Here is a 24,111-nt window from a genome sequence, read left to right as displayed (position 1 = left end):
ACCCGGAACTTACAAACATGTCTGTCTGCTAATTTTTTTCCCTTCCTTTTTACTGTTCTAAGTGCATACCGTTAAAATATTAATAATATTGTGTAATGTTGACAACTACTTGTATGTTTTTGTTCTTTGATTCATCTGTATTGCTGACTTCCTCTCTGTGAGTGTTAATTTATTTTAAACTATGATTATTAGTGTGTTATTGACCCCCTTGCATAATGCCCTAACGGGCCCTCAAGGAATAATAAATGAATTAATGAAATCAAATAAAAACGCAACTACGGCAGCCGTTAGTAAAAATTAGTAAGGTCAGTAACCATCCTGCATCTGCACAAGCAAATGTTAAGGTTTTTTAAAGGTTAGAATATCAACTACAAATTTTTCGTCAGGCTTTAGAATTTCGGAAAGATAATGGTTTTTTGCTTTCTCTTCCTCACAGACTGGAAGATCTTTCTCGGCGACGCAATTTATTGTTTTATAAATTAAATGACTGGCCATCTGTATATTAGCTAAATTCGAGGATAATGTATGCTCTCTGCTTTCTCAAGTTCTCAAGCTCAATCATTCAGAAACAGATATTCGCGCAAACCGACTTGACGCGTGTTTACGAAACAAGTATCGATAGGTTATAGTGAAATTCGCTGCATCAAAAACCCAAAAATAAAAAAAAGCGTTTTCTTCGTGAAGGTTCATTAAGGCTTAATTTAAACCACGCAACGTTTTAGTGGACAAGAAATTTTCACTGGCGCAATGCAAAACCCGCAAGAGAACTTTAAACTCGCGGAATCACAAAACGTTTTATTGCATTTTAGGGTAACGTAAGATATATTTAATTTAATTAGGAAGTGCTCTGCTTACTCTGCCTCGCGTGACCAACTGTATGAGCTAACTAGTATTAAAGAAAGGTTTTCACCTAATACACTTGTTCAGCAGCAAAAATAGCAAGTGTCTGCAAAGTCATATTAATTCAATGTTGATTTTTTTTGGAGCACGATTCAAATATGCGTCTCAGTTTTCTTAAAAATTATTAAAAGTGATATAAAAAAATGCGCCAAATTTTGCTCTGCTACCGATTTATGTTTAGCTGTCATCGTAGTGCTGACAGAGGCAGGGCTCTCCAAGAAAATGCGAGCTTATAAAATGTGCATTTGTGATTAGGAGTAAACAGTATATCGGCATGGCAAAGCCGCAAACATGTGGGAACGTTGTGGGTTCGGTTCCTGATTAGATTCAGTCATTTTTGCTAACATTGTATTTAGCTTAGAACTAGTATGTGTGCTTTTACCGCTAAGTCACTAAAACATTATCTATTGCACTTTTTATCGGCCTCCTAACTTTTTATCGAACTGTATCAAGTTGCATCGGTGTCTTGTGTCCAGGATTTCCAAACTCCCAGTTGGATCTTGAAATTATAGCTACGCGAATATTTTGTGGTTTCAATATGTTCCTCTTTCTTCCGTATTCATTTGAAAGCAGCGAGTTCTTATGCTTTTGGAAATAATTGAATTTCGCGCAACTGGTTACTGTGCAAACGAGAATAACCTCCTCGATTGCCAGTGTTCTTCATCTTATGGCAATAAAGTTTTGCGACCTCGTGAAAGCAATTTCCAGCCTGCCAAATGTTTGTATTAATTCAATACTTCATATTTTCTTAATGATGAAAGGAGTCTTTTTGTCACGTTTGTCAAGTGCATTAGTGAATATGGCAGAGCCGACTTCGATAGTCTTAACCGTGAAATGTGCAATATTAGGGACTAGTACCTATAGTATTTATTGGCGAGAATTGATGAAACCAACGGGTTTCAGATAAAAAAAGGGGATACACACTTCTCTACGAAGTACATTGCTGTACGTCGGGTTGCAAAATAATGCTTAAAATCATATTGCTTTAACACTGCTCTGAAACTGTTGTTTATTAAAAGAGCGCTTGTTGGAAGAACCTAGAACATCATAATGATGTTCTAGGTTCCGATCATCATAGAACATTATAATGATGTTTTATGAGGTTCTGATGTTACAAAACGCTGGACATCATAATCGTTTGTAGCTAATCAATGGAAAATGGTTATCAATGTTCCTGAAACTAATTTTTTTTAACTCAGAAGAACCATCGATACTTATGACCAACCCAAAGCAGTTCTTCAGCATTATATTAATTAAGATAGTCATAAATACAATGACAAAAATGCCGAAGGAAAACCGTCGTTCTCCAACGATTGTACAATTTGCTAAATGAAAGCAGTCGTAACCCCTTAAGTAATCTGCTAAACACCAGTTCATTTGTATTTATTCACTCAAATTTCTTCACTATGTTTTCAATGCCGCCGGTATTACGAATATAACAGATCACTATATGTTTGGCTTCGGGATGGGACGATATAAACACGCATTTTTTTTTAAACACTCAAATTATTAGTTTTTTAAATTGTAGCCTCGACTGCAACAATTTCTCAATTATGGTCCTATACAAAATGACTAAAAATGATGAAGTCCTGATCTGCAAATCCGGTGGCCCTTTTCCTCACAAATAATAGGTCAATCTTTGAAATCTCGGAGCACAACATTTCACCAGAAGTATCACACTCCTTAAAGTCCCCGCTTTTTTTTAGTTCTCACCAGAAGATTCCGGAAATCAGTGTCGTGCAATAAATAACTCTTAGTTTTTACTAATAACATTCATTCTGCCCTTGATGGGAGGTATCAAACTGACTGCATCATTTTGAACATCTCAAAGGTGTTCGCCAAAATATCTTTTGAACTTTAAAATATAAGCTTGGCGCTCTTAATATTGACCCTACTATTTTATTTTGGAAAGAGAAGTGAATAGCTAACCTATTCCAATGCAGAACCGCAAAATGTAATCACTCTTCAACTTTCTCTCCTACGTCCGCTGTACCACAAGGCCCTGCCCTGTGTTCCCTCACGTTTTTGATATGCAGGGTGTTTAATTTTATTTCGAGCATATTTAATAAAAAATACTCGTGAAAGGTACAATAATGGTCTTTTTGCAGGTGACTTATACGGCAAGGGGGGCATACTACAGGGAATAATTCTCCCAATAAGCCGGATAGCTAATTAAGATTTCCTAGTTAATTTTTACATTATTGAAAAAAAAACATGTGGTTTCAATTAAAAACTTTCTGAGCGTCATCGAAAACCACTAAATCAGTCAAACTTACAAAGATTTCAGGCACTTGGCAAGCGCGGTGGTGCTATAAAGCTACTCGCAAAGCTAGCAGTAGAAAAAAACGGGGATGCTTAGATTATCATCCGCATTTTTCTAACGCTAGATTGGCGCTTTTTGCACGAGTTCTATAAGGTCAATAAAACAATTTTGGTAGGTTTAAGGTTGCCATAATTCTTCTTTTTTGATTCGAGGTAACAAAAAAAAAATAATGTGAGGTCATAAGTGGCATTACAGAGGAACAATTGAAGCTAAAATTACGTTCAGACACCTTACTTAACGGGTACTACAGGGTGATTCAAGGAGAAGCCAGGCTCTTTAAATCGACCGCGAAATTCGGTTTCTTAACCTATCGCTCTACGACTTTGTGCAGCGTGGCCCACAGATGGTGCATTTTTTTGTGTAAAATTTGCAAAGAGCGAACATACCTGAGGAAAAAGTAAAGAGAGAAAAAGGCTTAGCTCCTATGGAAACGCAGCGAAGTCACCGGTCTTCAAACAACACGGCGCTGTTTCGCACGGCAGACAAGAGATGGCGCAAGCGGTCGCGACGCCAACTGCCGCCAACGAACGAGCATCGACGCCGAGAGCCGGCGTCTTTAGCAGACAAGAAACTGCAGTTCCTTGTTGTTACCGCGCCTTTTTTTTGTTTCTGCGACTGTCGCCGCCTGCGGAACGCGCGCCGCTTTTGAGTCGAAAAGATCTGCTAAAGACGCCGGCTCTCGGCGCCGTATGCTCGTTCGTTAACGGCGGTCGTTGCGCCATCTCCTGTCTCCTGTGCGAAACGGTGCCGTGTTGTTTGAAGACCGGTTGCGTCGCTGCGTTTCCATAGGAGCTAAGCCTTTTTCTTTCTTTACTTTTTCCTCAGTTAAGTTCGCTCTTTGCAAATTTTACAAAAAAAAAAAAAAAAAGCACCATCTGTGGGCAACGCTGCACAAAGTCGTAGCGCGATAGTTTAAGAAACCGAATTTTGCGGTCGATTTAAGGAGCCTGGCCTCTCCTTGAATCACCCAATAGTTTCTGAAATTACTGCAGGAGAAAAGTGCTATTGTAAGACACTAAAATTGAATCGAATTAGTGAGGGTTTAAGTTACTCAACACACACCCATCTTTCTTCGGGATCTACTAAAATCAATACATCTAAAGATTAATGTTTCATTCATAAGTCTTAATACCAGCAGATGAAGCAATAGGATCCTTAAAGCTTGTTCTTCCCATGCGCTCATCTCCGAGCACCGGCTAGCCCTGCGCGCCCGAGGACGATTTTTATTCTTTTCTATGTCGACAAGATACATGTTCAGCTTAAAGTACGGCATGTGTAATTACTGTAAAAATTTCAAAAAAAACAAACAAACAAACAAAGGAGTCAAACTTTCGGTCGCATGATACAGCCGTTCGTTTACTGGGAGTTCAGTGAAATTCATGTAATCAGTCCGTAGGAAATTTATTTCTTATCACTCGGGCTTACGAAATATCATCAGTATTGTTATTTTTATATTCGCGCCACAGCTTCTATTTGGAGAGAATTTATGAGACTTATGTTAAAGGCAGTCAGCCGTATTCACCAGACGCGTCTGCTTAATTGCTGAATGGCAACGTCATCGATTAAAATGATGACGTGGCAGGTGGAAATCACAGCTAAGTAAGCACTTGATATTAACCGTCTTTGTTTAGGGATTGGTCGCTGAGATTGACTTAGAAGGCAACTGAAACATCTTAATCATGGGTACGGCTAGTTTAGCCGGTGTTTAGGGGGTGACTAACGATTTGGCGCCATGGCCGACGCCTATCAACCCTGACTGCCATCGCTAATGAGGAGCTTGTTGTCTTGAAACCCTGCGCGACACATCCAGAAAGAATCGGAGGCGCAGAGATAGCGTTAACGCGAACTCAGAGAGGCGCTGGACGTCAAGAGAGCCCGCATTAACGGCGCTTCCATATTTACGTATGTCGCTGGTAATGCGGCTTCCGTGTTTTCTCTCTTCAGTTTTTTTTTCTTACTTTAAGAAAATTGTATTCCGGACAGACCTCTCGTTATAGCAATTTATTTTGCTAATCTATATTTAACTATTAGTTTTTACTGATGGATTCCCCATTTACGCAGTGGCGTCCAAATACGTAAATGGGTAATCTCTTTTTTTTTTCTGTCACTTCGGCTTGTTCATCCTGAATAGATGGTAACCCACTTGCTTCGCGCTCTTGAATATCGCAGGGTCTACCAGTCGCTGCCAGCCGCTCCTTAGTCGCCGATTCTTCGCTTAGCTCGTGACTACGTAGATGTGCTGCGAAGTTTAAAAGAGCGCTAGTTTGTCACGACTGGTGAATATGGCTGATTGAGTATAAACGTATCTGTAGGCTAACTTTGGTCTACCTTTTGCCATTGTTGGAAATATGATCACTGTCATAAACAAATTTTTTAATATCTTGGAAACACCATTTTAGAGCAACATACCCTGTAGTGATTTCAGTAAATTAGAGCAAACATGTCTCAAGAACTGGAAGCGTGAAATCATTAAGAATATAAGTTAATCAGACAAAACAAAAGCGCATTTGTGCTATTGATTAGAAACAAGTATTATCATAACTTAAAGAAACAGTAAAATAAAAAAATTCGAAATAAAAAATAAATTTTTATATAACGCTATTCAACGAAAAAAAAAATGTTTGCCTCAATATTTTGGTTTTTAGACACAAATTAGGTGGAGGTAGCCCTTATCTACTCCCAGCCCATGACAGCAGGTGCTTAGGTAGCTGAGCTCCGTTTCTTGGCTCTCATTGGATATAGGGATAATTGATGTGTGGAATGTTTGTTGAGAAATAGTTTCGCCGTTCCGCAGAAGTGTTTTATTTGGCTTTTTTTTTTGTGTTTGAGAAACACCCTCTATAGACAGAGTAATATTTTTCAAAAATATGACTAGATCGTCCTTTCTACTTCTGGTTCAAAGAACAAACATGGCTGCTGGCGTCTGCTGCGAGAAGTTTCTCACAACGCGTGACTTGATGAGTCTGTCTATTTTTATGAGAGCGAGTCGCTTCGCATTCACCGAGATATTCAAAGGAGGATCTCAACCAACGTAGTTTGCCGTAAACGACTGTCGCAAGTACACCCTGTGCTGGAGCTTGTTTAATGGCCGAACTGGCTGAAAGGGGGGGGGGGGGAGGGGTGCCACAATTTTAAAACTAAAAGAATTTGCATCTCGTTATTTTTAAGTTGTGGATCGTGTCCAGGAGGACAGATAAAACATTTCATTCATTAAAATTGCTGCGATTAAGCTGCATAATCGCAAAGCAGAAGTCGAACTTTTTCCTTTACCTGCAGCCGCGAGTGGCAGCCGAAGGAACTACGGCGAAAGGCTTCCGTCACCTCGGTCGGCTCTAAGCTGCAGCATAACACCCGCTAATGCCAGCAGTGAGAAAGAGAGGAACCGTCCTCCGAGAGAGCACGCGGGAAGCTACACGGCACCCCGAATTACGTCACTAGGAGGGGGACCAAGTGGGACCCTGAAGTCTGCGAGAGAGTTGAGGGGTGCCAGAAATGCGAATATTTATCTTTTTTTAGACAAACACTAGGACACGCAGGCGAACTCGGTGTTCTGTTCTTTACTTCAGGGGCCCTAAACTCGTCAAACACAAAGCTGGGGCCGAAGTTGGCGGAGCGCACTGATTGGGCTATCGCGATGATGACTTCGCGCTTTTTTTCGCCGGAGTCCAATCGGCGCGCTCCACGAACTTTCGGCTCCAACTTTGGGTTTGACGAGTTTAGGGCACCAGAAGTGTCAGAGGGCAACTTCCACAAGTTTTTGATTGAAGTCCGTAAATCGTTGCACCCCCCCCCTCCCCCCCCCCCCTCCCCCCCCCTTTAAGCCTGCGTCCCACGTCAACTATTTTGCTCGATCTGACTTGATTTGTTCGTTTGCGCACCTTGATGCCGATTAAACGCGTCCGTTCCCGTAAAAGCGGCCCTCCTGCTCTGAGAACCGTGCAACCGTCTTGATTGCTAGCATGGTTTAAGTACCGAGAGGTAACCTACACTGGTAAGGATTTGTGAGCCCTTCTTCTTAAAGCAGTCGAATGTTTGTCTCGCGACAGGTTTGTCTAGTTCTGTTTTCGACATTTCGCTGCGGAAGGCCTGTAGCTCTCAAGTTTTGTGCAGTCATATGGCTTACTAGAGTGAATATCTTTAGGTCACAATTTTATTGTGCCTCCTGACGCCTATCCAAATTGTTTGTGGAAGCAATGAAAAAGAAAAGAAAAAGGAAGGTCAACACAACAGAACGAATTGCAGACTTAACTGAAAAATGTTTTAGTTGTTTAGGTCGTTTTTTATCGCAGATCCTCGGATGCTGGCAGACGGTTGTATTGGACCATGGCTTGTAAATGATGGACTGCTATAAACCAGCTTCGGGGTCGTTTCTTCAAAGCGTTGCAGACAGTTTTAGACAGGGGCGGGGTAGCAGACGGACGAAAGCAATGGCGGACGCGGACGTGCCGCTTTGATGGCTGTGTTGTACGGGCGTTCCAGACAATGATAAAGGGTAGTAGAATGGCGGATGATGCAGCAGGCTGCCGCGCGTCCGCTCGCACGACTACCAGGCTTGACGGTGACAGCGCAGGAAAAATCAATCTCACACCAGACACTCAGGAAGACAAGCACACGCGCTGAACTTACAACTCTTGTGTATTCGATTACTTCATTTTTCTCTTCAACGTCTGGGTTGACTTTTCAGAACGTGATAAGTAGAAGAAGTAGCACAAAATACAAAGGAAAATTCTAAAGAGAAGGCAAAAGAACAGTAAAAGAGAAAAAAATAAAAAAACTGAAAACATATATAAACGAAACACTTTTACAAATCGTCCTTCCCCCTCATCGCTATCATTTAGATAGAAATTGGAGCTCTTTGGTCGACAGCGCTATAAAAGGACTACTTACACACTTGTCGTTCAGCTGTGCTATTCTTTCCGCTTCTATTATTTCTCTAGTCAATGCGTTTCTACTCCTACCTATCACAGAACAATTTTCAAAATGTGCTACACAGCCACAATCGCGACAATGAATTCCCAAGTGTCCAGCTACGACTCGATGGGTGTTATAAAAATGCTCTCTTAAACGATCGTTCAGACACCTTGCAGTCTGGCCTATATACTCTCTACCACATGAGAGTGGGACAGAATATACGACTCCTTCAGTACAATTTACAAAGCTCTTTTGGTGCTTTTTCGAACAACCAACTTCCCGGTGTGCCGATCTGTTTACCTTCCTGCACAGGCTTAGAAGCTTATTTGGTGCTGAAAAAGCAACATTAATGTTAATGCGGTTACCTATCTTTTTTAGATCGTTCGAAACTTTACGTATATATGGAATAAAGGCCCGTTCACACTCTTGCAACCGAGTACGACTGAGAGAGACGAGACCGGTTTTTAAGCTTTTTGCGATCTCTTAGGACCAGCTCCGCTGCAGCGGAGCTGGTCTTAAGAAGTCGCAAGAGGATTTAAAACCGTTCTGGTCTCTCTCGGTCTTACTCGGTCGCAAGAGTGTGAACGGCGCTTAACGGCCGTCCTTTTCTTTTCTGTACTGCGTTTAGGTCGTTCACCCCATCTTATTCTCTTTAATAAATCCTCTGCCACGGCTGTAAGTAATGCACTATAGTCGGTTACAAGTCAAGAAGGTAGGAGAAGCTCCTCCCACAAGTGTGATGCGCCCGTTTCAAATCTCTCCGCAGTCGAAAGAAGAGTTCACTGGAAACGCTCCTTGTTCCGCTTCAATGGATTCCCACTTGTCTCCGATCCCACTTTTTAAGAAAGCGACCTTTGTATTCATCGGAGAGGGAACCGAGCCCCTGAAAGCAGCCTTTGTATCCATCGGGGGGGAAGCTAATCCCCGAAGGTCGTATTTGTTTCCGTCGGTGGGGGCGAACTCTAATCTCCCTCTCGTGGCTTCCACAATGCTAAGTCAAAGTCGAAAGATAAAGCAAATATGTACAGAAAGGCAAGACCCTCCTCGCGCGTTGGCCGCGACGTCACGGAAACGGTGGGACGCTATCGGATGCGGAGGTGGCGGAGGGATATCTGATTCCCTTTGAGGGGCATTTGCCGCTACCTTCTTAACCTGTAACTGACTATAGAATATCCGGTTGACTTTAACCTGGCAATTTGAGCATTAAAGCTAACCTTAAGTGAATGAATACAAGACTTATTAAGCGCATTGGTGAGACATAATTTAACAATGCCTCGCTTAACAAGCTTGGAGTGTGCTGACTGAAAATTAAGAAGAGGTTTCTTCTTTTGTTTTTGTTTCGTTTATATATGTTTTCCGTTTCTTCATTTTTTTCTCTTTTACTGTTTTTTTGCCTTCTCTTTCGAATTTTCCTTTGTATTTTGTGCTACTACTTATCACGTTCTGAAAAGTCAACCCAGACGTTGAAGAGAAAAATGAAGTAATCGAATACACAAGAGTTGTAAGTTCAGCGCGTGTGCTTGTCTTCCTGAGTGTCTGGTGTGAGATTGATTTTTCCTGCGCTGTCACCGTCAAGTATGGTTCACCAACTCGCCCAAGCTTCCATACTATCAGACTACCAGGCGGTGTCTGACGGCAAATTAGACGCAGCGGTTGGCGTGACAGTGATACATTAGGCTTGCGATTATGTTCGATCAAAAAACCAAGCCGCTCCAGTAGTAATGGCGCGGCCACTAATCTGTCGGCGGGACTTAGAGAGGACCCCGACCTCCAACTAAACTACGTCTAAAGGCGTAAATATGGCCCAACTTTTCTTTTCGTGAAGAAAACGTGCCTTATCATGCCGTTTCGAAAAACCTTTTCTTTTTCATTTTAGTATCCCTTTAATCAACTCATACATACTCGATATTATAGTAAAAACATACTTACAACTATAGCGTATTTACTAATATCATTCACATTGATATCCACAGTTATTCCAAGAAGGCCAAGGAAACCGACGTCCTTCAGAAGTTTTGTAGATTCAGCAGGTTTGGATTTAGAGTCAACCTTCTTTGGCCAACTACCAAACTTTTCCTTCAATAACTTCTTTATTTCGTTGTTTTCACTCTCTTTCGAGTACTCTAAAATAATTATTGAAGACATGAGCAAAATTGTGTTTTGTGCTCTTTTTCTGAACATACAAATGAAAACAAACAAACATGTGTGCTATGCCAAAAACGCGAGCTACGCGCAGCATTTTATCCCTTGAGCGTTAACATGAAGAAAAGTATACTTTGTTTTTTGCATAAACCTTATATTAATATTATTGCTGAAAAATTAAGACCACAAACACGACTTTTTGTGACGATGGATGATGCAAATGATATAGATGTCCGTTCTGTTTAATATTTTATGCGCTCTGATTACACCTTCTAGACAGGTCCTGATTTGTCTTGTCTTTTCCGCTTTAATAGTTTAAACTGAAATGGATGTGGGACCACTTTTCTGGTAATAAGCCCCTGCAGACTGCCGCCGCAAAGCGGCGTGAGCGGATGGACTGCGTAGATAACACGTGACATGAAATATGCAGCTTGCAGTTCGCCTAACGAGTGTTGATGAAAATTTTGCGTCGACGAAACGTGCGACTCTATATTGACCAGCGGAATTAAAACCAACTGCAACGCCTGTGTTCCGTGAAAGTGCACGTCTACGCCAGTACAGTTTAGGAAGCAGCACAGCATCACCTAAAGCCCGGCACAGGAACTATATACCAGCTTGAAGGCAGCTCTCCGGTGCGCCGCACAACCGCAGTGAGCCTTCGGTCATTTGAACGAAGCGGCACTACGATTGCACACTGCCAAGCACGACTCATGCAATTTCCGTCGCTAAACTGTGTATCCAAATATATTGCACACGCTTCACTGCAGACCTCGAACATTCCTATGGTCAACCAGAGCACAGAAACGTCGCCTTAAATTTTTTCCGATCGAATCAATCCGAAGTCCGAGCAACGTAGGTCAGATTGTCTCTTCCGTGGCAATATCCCCGTCGGTCACCAGCCAAATGCACACCGTTCCTCCGTATTTTCACGTTATACCTACGTCAAACACCACGCTGAACTCTGAACTCGCTTTCGACCGGCCTCATATGACGGCTTCCGCGTCTGAAATCAACTCGCGGAGACAAACGACAACGAACAAAGCATCTGACAAGCTCCGGCCAATGCTCTGGCCCAGCTGGGGCCAGCCGCTTCCTGGGCGCTGCCATCTTTTTTTGTGTGTGACGTCACGTATTTGGTTTGGTCACGTGACAAGTGGTCGAATTTGCGTACAATGGGAGCGGCCTTATGGGGGGTCACTTTCGAGTGCAGACGGGAACCCCGGTTTGTCGCTCTAAGCCCCTCTACCTTGTTGAATCCGTGTTATCTAGTAAACATCAAACAAATGCGAGCGAAAAAAAAAAAAAAAAAGATAATGAGTGCGAACACGGAAGGAAGCGCAGGCACAAAGCGTGAGTCTTGAGGGCTGCAACCCGCCACAAGAAGGCGCAGCAAGTCTTTTTCGGCTGGCGCTATCGTGCCCCGCAAACTAGTGCTGCCCACTGTACTTTTGAAATGTGGTGATTCCGTGGCAAGTTATGCTTTTAGCCAATATAAAGAAGACAAAATTGTAATGCTTACGCCCCGTGCACTTTCTGAATAAAATGCCCAGCTTTTGGTCAATGGACTGTGTTCCCCTTGGAGAAGTCTGTTGATTTAGTAATTCTGAAACATATAAATGATATAGTGGAGAGGCTGAAAGGTAAGTAAACTACCGCACAGCAGACGTATTCGAGTTTACAGCGACTTCAGAAGACGAGCATGTGTACAGTGTCATTTTATATGTTCTCAACTTGAGAGGGAAACGAATGGGCAATTGAGTATTCAGTTCGGCGAAATCTTATTTTTGCAGAATTGAAAAAAAAAAAAGAACTTTTAAAAATTAACTGTAATTTGGCTCTTCAGCAACCTACTCATTTGTGCAAGCAATTGCGCATTTCGAGCAGAATTCAAGCACTTAGAGCAGTGATGTAACCAGGAATTTTTTTCGGGCCGGGGGGGGGGGGGGGGGGGGGGGGGGGGCTGAGGTGACTGGGATGCCCATGACCTCGGGTGCGGAGAGAGGGAGAAGGGGGTCAAAATGCGTGCGTATAATACAGGGCAGGTTCAGCTGGTTTTCGGGGGGGGGGGGGGGGGGCAGAAGCCCCATAAGCTCTCTCCTTGTCTACGCCCCTGATATCCACCAACGTGGCCAAAATTATTCCTGTCGACCTTTATCTCAAATTTTAGTTAAAGAAATTCACTAGATATCTATGCCCGATTAAGACGAACCACTCTCTATTATCTATTCTTTTATACTTCTCGAATTTCGACACTTCGTGTTATTAGTTCAGCACAGCAATTACAATATCTCTAATTTTGATCACATCAACATAAAAGAATGCTCGGTTACGTACGTTTCATATTCTGGTCTCTTTTGTTCGCTGCTTCTGTGAATCGGTTAACAGCAGAAATGCCTGTAGGAATTTGTGTGTCTCTCTTCCATTTGCCGCATGCATATGCAAAGAAGTCGTCGCAAGGATCCGCGCGGTTGTCAATGGCTTCAGTAATTTGTTTCGCTGAAAGAAATTTTTAAAGAAATAATTATTTTACATTTTTATTCGACGATTACTTCACGTTTATCGAGATCAATAAAAAGAGAGATTACAATTTAGAAACAAATATTTCTTATCTGGACAGAAAAAAGCATGTTTATTCTTCCAACTAACACACTATTTTTAAACAAGGCTGGTTATTAATTAATCCTAGCTACATAATTAGATACCTGGAACCCAAATAGAAGAAAACTTTTTCACAGTACAAAATACTTACTTTATCTGCAAATAACTTCCTTTCGCATAAACTCTAGTTTAATAGTTTTTGTTGAATTTTAGTTAGAGGTTAAGTTCCGAATGGCAATGCAAGGGTTTCAAAACCACATAACAAAAGTCAAGACGTTGATTTCTTCAAATATAATGCGCCAGCACTTAAGATATAACTGAATCATGCTAAGCTCCCCGCTAGCATTTACAATCGTATAGTCTGCATTAACATTACATCAAAATGAAATTTATGATATCTAACTATGTTTGTATAGATGGATGCCTTATTTACTAGATCGTTATATAAAATGAGTTAGGTTCAGTGTTTTCCTTGATGAAACCGAGTTGAACAAATTTCTTTGAATTCAAATTGATCTTTCACATGAACAGAAAGCAAGAATAGGCGTAATGTCTATTGAGGCTTCTTCTTCAGTCTTTGAAGCGTTGTTTAATAAAACGCAATGAAAACTACATTTATCAAGGTCGCTAAATTCGTCGAGCACAACTGTGTGCCCGAAGTTTGCAAAACGCGCTAATTGGGCTCTCGCGACGCTGATGTCGCGCCGAGCGAGTGTCAATCATTAGAACGCTCATTTCTTTGAGAGCGGCAGAATGTAGCGAAGTTCATCGAGGGTCGCGTGCAGCGCGAGAGGTACGCGAGGAGCCCGCTCATTGAACGGCTTCGCTGATGACGTAGCGCCCGTTTGTCCCTACACCCCTACGCCAAGCTAAAATTAATGCTTTGCAGGTTGTTCCTAGGCGACCTGTTCACGCTCCAAACCCCTCCAAAGTTTGTGAAAAAAAAAAAAAAAGTGATTAGAAACCTCGTTTCTCGAAGTTGTCGCTGACGTCAACGTGACGTTTCAGAACTTTGGGAGAGTCGTGGTTTGAGCCCGAAATCTTCGCTTCGGATCGAGGCAAAATTAAACTTCGTCAACATGGTGGTGCTGAACGCTGCGGCTGAGCTTATCTTACGCCACCGTCGGCGTTGCTATCGAGACAACCGGGACGCGGGGACGCCTTTCAACTCCGCGACGACGACTTCTGGTGACAGTACCGGCTATCGAAGGTCATTGTGCGTTGGCTGTGCGAAAAGCTTCATTCGGCGCCCAGAGTCCCGAGGCGGCTGACGATCGCGTCTGCCACGACCGTGGAACAGCAAGTTTTCAGCGCGCTCCGATTTTTCGGAAACCGTAGCTTTCAAGGCGACTGACGAGCACCTGTCTGTCTCCCAGATGACTGCGAGCCGGGCTGTCAGCGTTGTTGCGGCTGCCATCGTCGAGTGCCTCGGCAGCCGTTGGATTAACTTCCATGAGGAAAGCAAGGCCGCACCAAGGACGGCTTCGCCCGAGCCGACGGCATGCTTACCGGCGTCGTTGGGTGCAAGGACGGGACTCATGTCGCGTTTTCCACTCAAATTCCACTGAAAATGTTGTCTGAAAAAGGTTAATACGCCTGCACCACCAAGGCGACGAACTCGGAAGCGAAACTGAAACCACTGAAACTCTCATCGAACCTGTCCCGCATCGTGGCGCTTTGGTATTTCCGAGTGAAGCTGCAGACGCTGCAGACACTGCGAAATCTCAAGCTTTGCTTGAGATTTGGCAGTGTGGTGCTGTTTACGTTCTCATCGCGAAAATTGAATGCAAAGAAATTATTTATGTCTAATAGCGTTGGTGCCACTGATCTCTTAGTAGGCCTGTTTGCTGGGGTCGAGCGGCACCACCGACAGTCATCGCTTGACACGAGCTATTGCTTGCTATAGGAGAAACGGGAAAACTCAATTTTATTACATTAGTAGGTTGTTCTCGACCATGACACTTCTATCGTGTTTTCCGGAGATAACAGTTAGTATTGTGGGCAAGAATATTAAACGTGTTAGAATACCGATCCTTTTTTAAGTAAATCTTCTGTGGTTAAGGGTCGAGGGCGACTATGTTGGGTCTTTATTGAGACAATGGTTACCGAAAGTTATTGTGGAGTTATTCGTGATCTCTGAGTCATCAGACTTCAGCAAACGATAAGTTAGAAGGCCTTTACTGGGGACATTCGGATCGCTTTAACTACTTGTACATAGTGCTTCTGGTGAAAGCTTTTTTTTTTTTTAACTGTTGTGAGGGCTTCCGTGACAAATTGAAACTCGGAGTGTGCCGTTCAGTTGCTGAATGTGTCATTCATTTAGCAACTGAAGCAAGCGACGTCGGTAAAGTCGGCGGTGCTCCGGCCTATTTTTTTTAATCGATGTTTGAACGTTTGACGAATGTCTATTTGATCTCTAAGCACCCGATATAATGATCGCAGCACGTCATAAGATACTGGCCCTCAGACACTGCGTACAAGCTTCCTACTTTTGCGTGTTTCTTCTCCCTTAGACTTGCGTGTATTGCTTGTTGTCAAGCATGGCCGCCGGTGATGCCAGTGACGGGCTCCCGATCCGCGATCTAGACTTGCACCGCGACAGTTCTAATGCATTGCCCCCGCGGAGTGCTGCACGGAGAACCAGCCCCAGATGAACTTGCCGAATACACCGAGTGCAGACTGATGCTGACGCCATAGGTGTGGTAGAAAAGTACCGACCTCAAACCGAAACTAGCGCCTTTTTGTTCGACGTGATGGGTGGGAATGCGAGAGTGCCGTCGGTGCCATCGTTTATCCGTGGAATTTGGTTGCTGAAACGTGTAACTTATATTTCCGATGACTTCCAATTCAGCAACTTGGCTGTCAGGCATATCTACAGACGGCGTAAGTTTCCGAAACCAGCTGACTACAAAACAGCATACACTAAAGAAAATTTATGGCACTTGTAGGAAATCGCGTACCGCCGCCGATTCCCCGTTTCCCACGTGGTCCGTCAACAACCCGAGTCCAGCCTGGTTCTTTCACGGGAGCGGGATTCCGCTCCCAGTTTATTGGTACAATAACACACAACGCTACAAAACACTCAATCTAAAATACAAATACAAGCTACATTACACATATATTTACAACCGCACGTTAAGCCCAACGCCAAACACAAAGAAGGCCCTTAGGCCTCGCGGCCCGCGATATCCTAGATCCGGTCGCCACCCACTTGCCTGCCTGCGTCTCGGTCTCGTCCGGAGTTCTTAGAGGCCTCTCGCCCCCTGCCCCACCGAGTATATCTATCGATGGGCGAGGAGGTTTCTCCTCGCCTGCCACGGGGACGCCTGCAGCGCCCTCCAGTGGCTAGGAGAGAAAGCGGCGCGTCGGGAGCCGAATTCGAGATCCCGATCGGCCCCGCGGCAACACGACCATGTGATCGTGTCGCGGCCAAGATTGGCCGAATGGTTTGATGGGCGCCCTCGTGAATTCACGGTGTGCCATACACTGTATGCGCAAGACTTTGCTTCGCTTTAAGCATGGCATTATGAGTGAACCACTGAAAGGATACGGCTTAAATCTAGTTCGTTGAAATAGTAATATGTTTCGTACGACTTTTTATTTCTCTGGTGAGGGCAATGAGAAAGAGAACTTTCTCAAACAAAATATGACGGGGCAAGATAGCTGATGTTCAGATATGATTTTGCTCAAGCCTCGGGCAATGTCTCCATGTTTAGCTATCCTGGACGCTGAGTGAATGCGTTACAGGTTTCTGCTGTGGGAGTTTTGTCGACGAATGTTCCACGTTTCACCCGCACACGGATGATGTGAGATTTCGCGGCCTCTGTGTTTGTCCTGAGCCTTTTATAACACACTGGTAGGTTTCAGCGTCTCTACGACAACAGAGCGACTCAAATTTTGCAAATAAAGCACGTGTCGTCGATTCCTCCCTTCGTGAAATATCAGACGCTTACAATTCAAGCTCGCGCTTGAGTTTTCATTCATTGCGCGCCAGTGGTCATAAATGAAATCTCCGGTAGGCCTGGAAGAGTAGGTGCGATAAAATTTGGAGGCCAGTAATGGTGGCTCGAAGCGCACGCCGTCTGGTGGCTACTCGGGTCACTGATGCGCGAAAGGTGTCTAGAGTCTTACGGTCGTATACTTTACTAAACGACACAATCAACGAAGGACGGTGCGCAAAGTTTTTTTTTCAGTGGTGCTATATTATTTAGGTCGTTAATAGAGGGCACTATTTATATGATTGACATATCTTGGCGTGGGTTTTTGAATCTCAAACCAAGCGGAAGCTTTGGGCCAAATTTTATCTACTGGCCCAAATCTCCACTTTATTGCGAATTTTCAAGTTTCACGAATAACATGTATATGTTCTGGGCGAATCCTTGAAATGAAGGAAAGCGGAAACGGCATTTGTGGTTGAATTTTCCCCGGTCGAGGATCTTTTGTTTGACCACTCGCTTTTTCGTTACCTCTCAAACGACCGGAAGCCCCCTAACCGGGGGAAACATTTACAGTATCTTATAAACTCGTATTGATAGCGTATCGCGTTACGATTCACCACGCAAGTGCCCGAAGGTGGTCGGAGCTTCGCTTTAAAATTTTAACGAACGAACTTACGTGTCTAAGGGTAAAAAACAATAACTTGTTTACACAACCTACGGTGCGCCCGTTGCTAATCGCGCACTCTGACTGGCGCAACAGCCGATAAACGCTGGCGGCGCCACCGACTGCTTAGGGAGCTTCCCCTACGGCGGCTCGGGGTAGCTCAGCAGCTGCCCGGTCGCGCCAAATTCAGACGGCATTTAGCTGGAATTACTCTACAAATGATCTGTTTGATTTTTTGCGTGTGTCCATTTATTGTGTCTGATAGGGAAGAAAAAATAAATCATACATTGACTATTAGAGCACTAAGAAAGCGCGAGCCGTTCATAATGAGAAAATGTTGTCTGCTTTTGTACCAAACGCAGACACCTTTCTCTGGTCATAGACGGCGCGCGCTTTTTTGATATTCTAATTGTCATTGTATGATTATTTTTGGCGCGAGCGCACGGCTGCTGAGCTGTTCTTTTCCGCAGGGACCGCGCTGCCGCCATCTGCCGGTTGTTGCGCCAGTCAGGGGGTGCGCGATCAGCAAACAGGCGCCGCAGGTAGCAAAAGCAGCAACATCAGACTTTGTATTTCTATTTAGTTTTTACTTCGGTAAGTTCACTTTTTGAAATTTGGATGCTATGCTTCCACCATTTTAAGGCAGCTCTGTGGTAAATCATAGCACGATACGTTACCAAACCGATTTAGATTGTCACTTTAAAGGCTTTCCTCGATTCAGAGGCACGCGATACTGCACTACGGCTCCTCTGAGACACTTTCAAAAAAGATTTTATAATAAGCGTATGTCCGAAGTATGTACAATATTACAAGTACAAAATAAAATATGTCACAAAGGATTGAACAAAATAATTTTTCGAAACCCAGTATATTCGAGATCGATTGTGTAAAAAAAGACCATGTTATTATTATCGTTCCTCGTGAGCAGTAAGGTATTATAGTGCTTTATCAGAAAATATAAAGGAGCAGATAGAGTATTTTCTTCGTAATTAAATCTTCAATCTTATCATACGTGTATTGTGATGCGTGTTCGCATGGGTGATATTCTTGCCAATATTGTGGCGAGAATATAGGACTATATTTACCTAATATTACTACTTACCTTAAATTTAATAACACATACTGCCACGCGCGTTGGCGAGCAAGCGCGTGCGTGGCCAACTAAATACAAAAAAAAAAAACGAAAAAAAATGCCTAGTGGATACCGCGCCTGACTGTCGCGCGGAAGATGTAGGTTCGCTTCCAGTTAGCGGTCTGTCCTTTTATTTATTCTTTGAACTTAGCCTTCTCGTAAGTTCGAGAACATTCTCGTCTGATCGAGTTCCGAATGTTCTACGCACCGAAAGTTCTACGCCGAACGATCCAGAAACCCACGAGGGTACATAAAGGATTCCGCAAGGCGAGCGAAGTCAGTCTCGCTCCAGCGTTCGACTCTTTTCTTACGCCGATTTTGACGCTCGCGAAGCTCTCTTGTTATCTTCTGTCTCCTTTTTATTTTCTTATGGGCACAAGTTAAACGTTCAATTAAACGTTCAGTTTACTCAGTTATTCGCTGCCTCGTCACTTGCCATTCGTGACAATATTACAGAAATAATATCTTGTAAGAGATGGTTCGCTACTATAGTGCCCCGAGTCATACAATGCGTAACAACACAAAACGTCTTACACATGAAATGCTGGACAAATGAAGAGGTACAATTAAACAATCAGCACTCATATATAGCTGTCAGTAGAATGTGAATATAATACGGCAACACATATATTTTTATACATCACACACTTCATGCAAGGTTTGAAACTTCAAGTTACTGAGAAAGTGTTTGCACTCAATGGACTGCAGTTCAGCAGTGCAATGTGCTAAGGCTTATTTACCTGTAATTACTACATATTTCTTTGCGATATCAAATTATAAAATCTTGATACGAAGTTTGATGTTACAAACTTTTGTTAATTTCGTTACCAGAAAAGCGGAGCAATATTACTTATCAATGTATAAAACACATAGAGATGGGATTACCAATTAAAGCTCTCGCAAATATCCATTGAACAAAAAACACCAAATAGTAGCACTTCGTAACCATTGAGTGTTTTCTGTTAGCGTGTTTATTGGGACCTTAACATCGCTACTGATGACCAAGCGAAAAATGAGTCAACAAAATATTTAGGTCCTTTATGTGACTTCTTTGATAGTATTTCTTGATATTATTTGAATACTCTTATTGCAGAAAAAAGACTGTTATGGGACTTATAACTTACACAATAAGAGAGCAGTTCGGAGTCTACATGAAATATCGAAACCCCTTGCCCTTCAACTGCATTTAAACACCGTCAACACCTCCTGTGTCATTTGTACATTATATCACAACCTCATCATTAGATTCGGCAACGCAGGCCTTCATGATATAAGCTACTTTTCTTTCCGCGGCGCCGGAGCTCTTGTACGAAAAGTAATGTTATTACTATTTCTTTAACTATTACCACATTGTCATAAAACAGGTGCTCGAATGATAAAAATGTGCCTGCTTAATTTTTCTTATAAGTTTTGAAGTGTCATGATTTCAGCAATGAAAAGATTATGCTCGTGGTTCAAGCTTCTTGTTTAGAGACGGCATCAATTTCAGTTTTTATAGTTAAATTCAGAAAGCTAGTATTTCTTCAGAATTGTGTGGTAAGGTCTTAAATATGGTCATAAGAATGCGTAAATACCCGCAAGTTTTTCACCGACACGCTGTAGGTAGTAGTAAACGTATTACCACAATTTTCTTTTCAAGATCTGTAATAACCGCGACAAGTTCCAGTAAGACGTTAATTTACCGAATTGAATTTCTTTAAATTTTCTAATTAAAGTGTTGTTTCGCTTACCCATTTTCGTACATTCCGGGCTCCTGCAAACCTTGTCACTATCTAGAATGAAACCAATTTTATGTGAATTAAAAGGGCGATTGAAGTGAATATGCTTTTTGAACGCTGTGCAGCATGCCGTTGAAGTTGTTGCTTAATATTTATTATACAAATTTTGGTGCAAGGTATTCCAAATTGTGAGCCGTGTTTTAACTAGATTTCATCCCCCCAATATACTGTAAAACCCTTTCTTTTCGCGGCCCCTATTTTTCGCGAATCGGTCACAGATGACATAATCGCGACCACTAAATTTCGCGAATTCCAGACGCCTGCATTGAAAATCTTAAGGACCGAAATTTTCGCGCGCCCTTAAATTTCGCGAATTCTTCAATTCGTGAAATTCGCGAAAATTGAGGGCTCGCGAACATTAAGGGTTTTACAGTACAATACGCGAGCTGTACACAAAGGCAATCAAGGTTCTGGCGTAAAGCAAGCGCAACTGACGTTCTCCGGCCTTAACTGCTCTGCAAGCCAGCCATCTCTGCTGACTAATCTACGTGAAATCTACGTGAACTTCTTCCATCTGTACTGATAAGACAGGTTTAGAGGTCACGCTCAATGTTCTTCTTCGACTTTTCGCTGCCTTCCAATTAGTAGGTTTATTCGTTTTAACAATATTATTCAGTGTTTCAATCAGTTTGTTTCTGAGTGTTCTGTATCTTTAAAACCGTGTCTTGAGCTGAAGATAATTAAAGTCAGCGTACAATGTATGTTTTTTATGAAAATAATTTGAACTACTATAAATTATAGAATACAGACGTTTTAAAATATTTATACAAAGACGGCACTTGCACCTGTATAAAGTATTTTAATTGAAGAATGCAATACACGCATTTCAGCCTTTAAAGGGCGTAAAGATGTAATGAGCTAACAATTCCTGAGCACATTTTTGAAAGCAGAGGGACTTTATGTTTACTGAGTAGTATATGAAGTTGTAAAAAATGATTGTCATTGCAGATTAAATAAATTACATGTCGTAAATAGTGCAAATTTTTATTAGTGTCCTCCCTTGGAGTTAAACTTCTGAAAGCAACGTGTTGAGTTCATCGGCATTAAAGCCAACTGATAAGAGCCTTAACTTTTCCAGGATTTGAATATGATAAGTGCTTTAGCGAAATCTCTACTGCTAGTCAAACTTTTACAAGTGTGTTTGCAAACAAAGATGCGATTACTTCCGTGATTTCAGATGTATCCCCCCAACGTGAGTAGTTCCAAAATAAATGTTGTCACGTGAACAAAAAAAGTCGTAGCAAAGAGCTTTTGTTTAAAACGTCATGTGAAATGTGATTTTCAAGCAACTTTCAGCTGCAAGGTTTAAAGCTCTTGTCTTTTTTATTTTTTGACTAATATTTAGGGTAACGATCATCACTAAAGCACTGAAACCAAACAGTATTCAGCCCATCGGCTTATTTGTGGCATGATTCAGCGCAAGGGAATTTGTAAAAAACCTTGATTATGTTTTTTGTTTGCAAGTATAGGAACATTATGTTATAATAATTAGTGCTGAAATCTAAGTACTTTTTTACATGAATTACAAAAGACTCTACATGTTATGCTCGCTTAGCCGTAAATTAATCAAATCAACTCTGTTGCAACACACTTGTCTAATAAATCTGATACAGTGTAAAACAAATGTTGAGCCTATTTAGTTTCCCGTTCGTGCATTTTCGTACAAAACATCTTTGGACGTGGTTTTTGTAGCGATTTTCCAACTTTATCTTTTGTACTATCCACCGGTTGTAAATAAATGTGAATAATTCTATAGGTACCAACATTTTATTACGACTTTATGCAGTGCCACATACTTAATTATATAAATACCGACTAAATTAATTTTAAAAAACTCAAATTCTTATTTGCTATACCTGTCTAAGCGTCATCACAACAGAGGGTCATTCTGAATTTTTAAATAACGTGTATGTATTTTGATTATTACAAACAATCAGAACAGCCTGTAACCTTCAATGAAACTAGGGGCTTAGCCGTAAATACTATGCTTGAGTTGAAATTTAAACATTTAAACATTTTTAAGTTGCGATTTTATGATTAAAAGGTACTCGTAAAGCTGTTACCTGAAGTGGATGTAAGAATGCTCCATCCTGTATTCAGTACAGAAAGCATCCAAACAAGCGTAGTCAGCCTCATCGGTGTTCGAAGATGCATATTCGCCCTTTTCATCATTGTGCGCCCTGAAATGTACATTGTGAGATACAAAAGGATGCATCTTATTGAAACGCAAATATTTATACACAAAATAATGTATCTGCAGGAGGCAGAGTAAAAGAGTAAACGGAACATATTTTTATTCGCATAATATTAAAGACAAAATTAAAAGCAATTTACAGTTCTTTTTATCACAGTCTCTCCAGCGATCAACAGGTTTGCACCAACGCATCACCCACGCGTGGATGATATGACACAAAACATCTTGCTGGTGACTTCGAGGACAAGGATGCACCTCCGGTTTTAGCCTATCCCCTGTACGGATATTCATTCCGCCGAGAACTGATTTGCTTGTTTCTAACAAATTCAAATTACTCGCTGTAAGTCTCTTGAGTACTGCAGATGCTGAATGCACTGAAAACGTGGAATAGATATATTTACGCTGTCGCACGTGCCGAGTGGAGGCGGGCATTGCCATTATGCAGGAACACACCAAAGTCAGCAAGCCACGGCGCTTTGAACTGATCACAGACTTGAAGTAGTTCTCGAGCAGGCCACCATACGACGTGTTGCTGACACTGAGTTTCTGGGCATGTAATGTTCGATTACTGTTCCTCTATGTTCCAGGAAAACCGTGAGCATAACCTTGTCCGGTGCCCGAACTGCCCGGAACTTCCTTAATCTTGGTAACGAAGTGCGCCTCCCCTCTTTGCTTGCCCGCTTGGTCTTTGGCCGGGCTTAGTGAATTCAACGTTCGTCCCCGGTAACAATGCTTTTACAAAAATCCTCTCTCTCAGCTTTATAGCGCTGGAGCAGCGTCTCGCACACGTCCAAATGGCGCTCCTTAATATGAAGCTTATGTTGACTGGGTACCCAGCGAGCGGACATTTTATGTCATTGCAAAATAACATGTATCTTGTGGAGTCACTAGACATAACTCATATTTTATTCTTCAGCCATTTCACTGACAGGGACAAGGCGCGTTTCTTGCATAACTGTTTAACTTCTCATACTAAGTACAGCGTCGTCGAAGTGTGAGTGAGCCCGGCCGGAGCGAGGTGCATCAGTCAGAATTGACTCTACGCTTTGAAACATTTTGTACCACACGCACAGCCGTCGAAGTCACATACGGGCGCCTCCACACTGCTTCAACATCTTGCAATAAATGTCCGTGGACTTTTAATTCTGTGGACCGAAATCCTAATTAATAAGCGCTGCCCCTCCCTGGTGCACGCTCTGAAGAGAGCGGACATTTTTAGAGTGCTGTAGTCATGTTAAATGTTTAAGCAGGCCGCTGGAAGGGTGTGCAAGCTAACTTGAATGGAGGGCTAAACAACATTTGAAGCACAGCAGTCTATCGCAAGATTTCGATTTTATAACTTCAATTCGGTTCCTTTTTTACTCTGCCTTGTATATCAAACAGCCTTAAGAATGTGCGAGAAGGCAAGTGTTAGATATTCAAAGGGCTCAATCAGATTTGTACGTAATCCGTTCCAAGTCACGAAATTACATGTAATCCCTTACATTTATCAGTAATTTTGTAAGGGAATAATTGCTTGCATATTCCAGAA

At 42.3% G+C, this 24,111-nt stretch overlaps 1 protein-coding gene across 1 annotated transcript in view; it reads right to left on the bottom strand.

The window, feature by feature from the left end:
* Window positions 1-22,555, bottom strand: part of LOC120844440 (neprilysin-1-like) — a 114,156-nt gene extending 91,601 nt beyond the window's left edge. Inside the window, exons 1-5 of the mRNA XM_040216230.1 lie at window positions 22,450-22,555; window positions 20,339-20,380; window positions 12,611-12,772; window positions 11,796-11,879; window positions 10,064-10,257 (exon numbers count right to left, since the gene is read on the bottom strand). Coding sequence (XP_040072164.1) covers window positions 10,064-10,257; window positions 11,796-11,879; window positions 12,611-12,772; window positions 20,339-20,380; window positions 22,450-22,555 — 588 coding nt within the window. The remainder of the gene's footprint in view (window positions 1-10,063; window positions 10,258-11,795; window positions 11,880-12,610; window positions 12,773-20,338; window positions 20,381-22,449) is intronic.
* Window positions 22,556-24,111: the final 1,556 nt, after the last annotated feature.

Source organism: Ixodes scapularis, unplaced genomic scaffold (assembly GCF_016920785.2).
Source record: "Ixodes scapularis isolate PalLabHiFi unplaced genomic scaffold, ASM1692078v2 PGA_scaffold13__105_contigs__length_92229423, whole genome shotgun sequence".
Lineage (NCBI taxonomy): Eukaryota > Metazoa > Arthropoda > Arachnida > Ixodida > Ixodidae > Ixodes > Ixodes scapularis.
The sequence above is the reverse complement of the archived record's forward strand: the minus strand, read 5'-3'. Positions and strand labels throughout refer to the sequence as shown.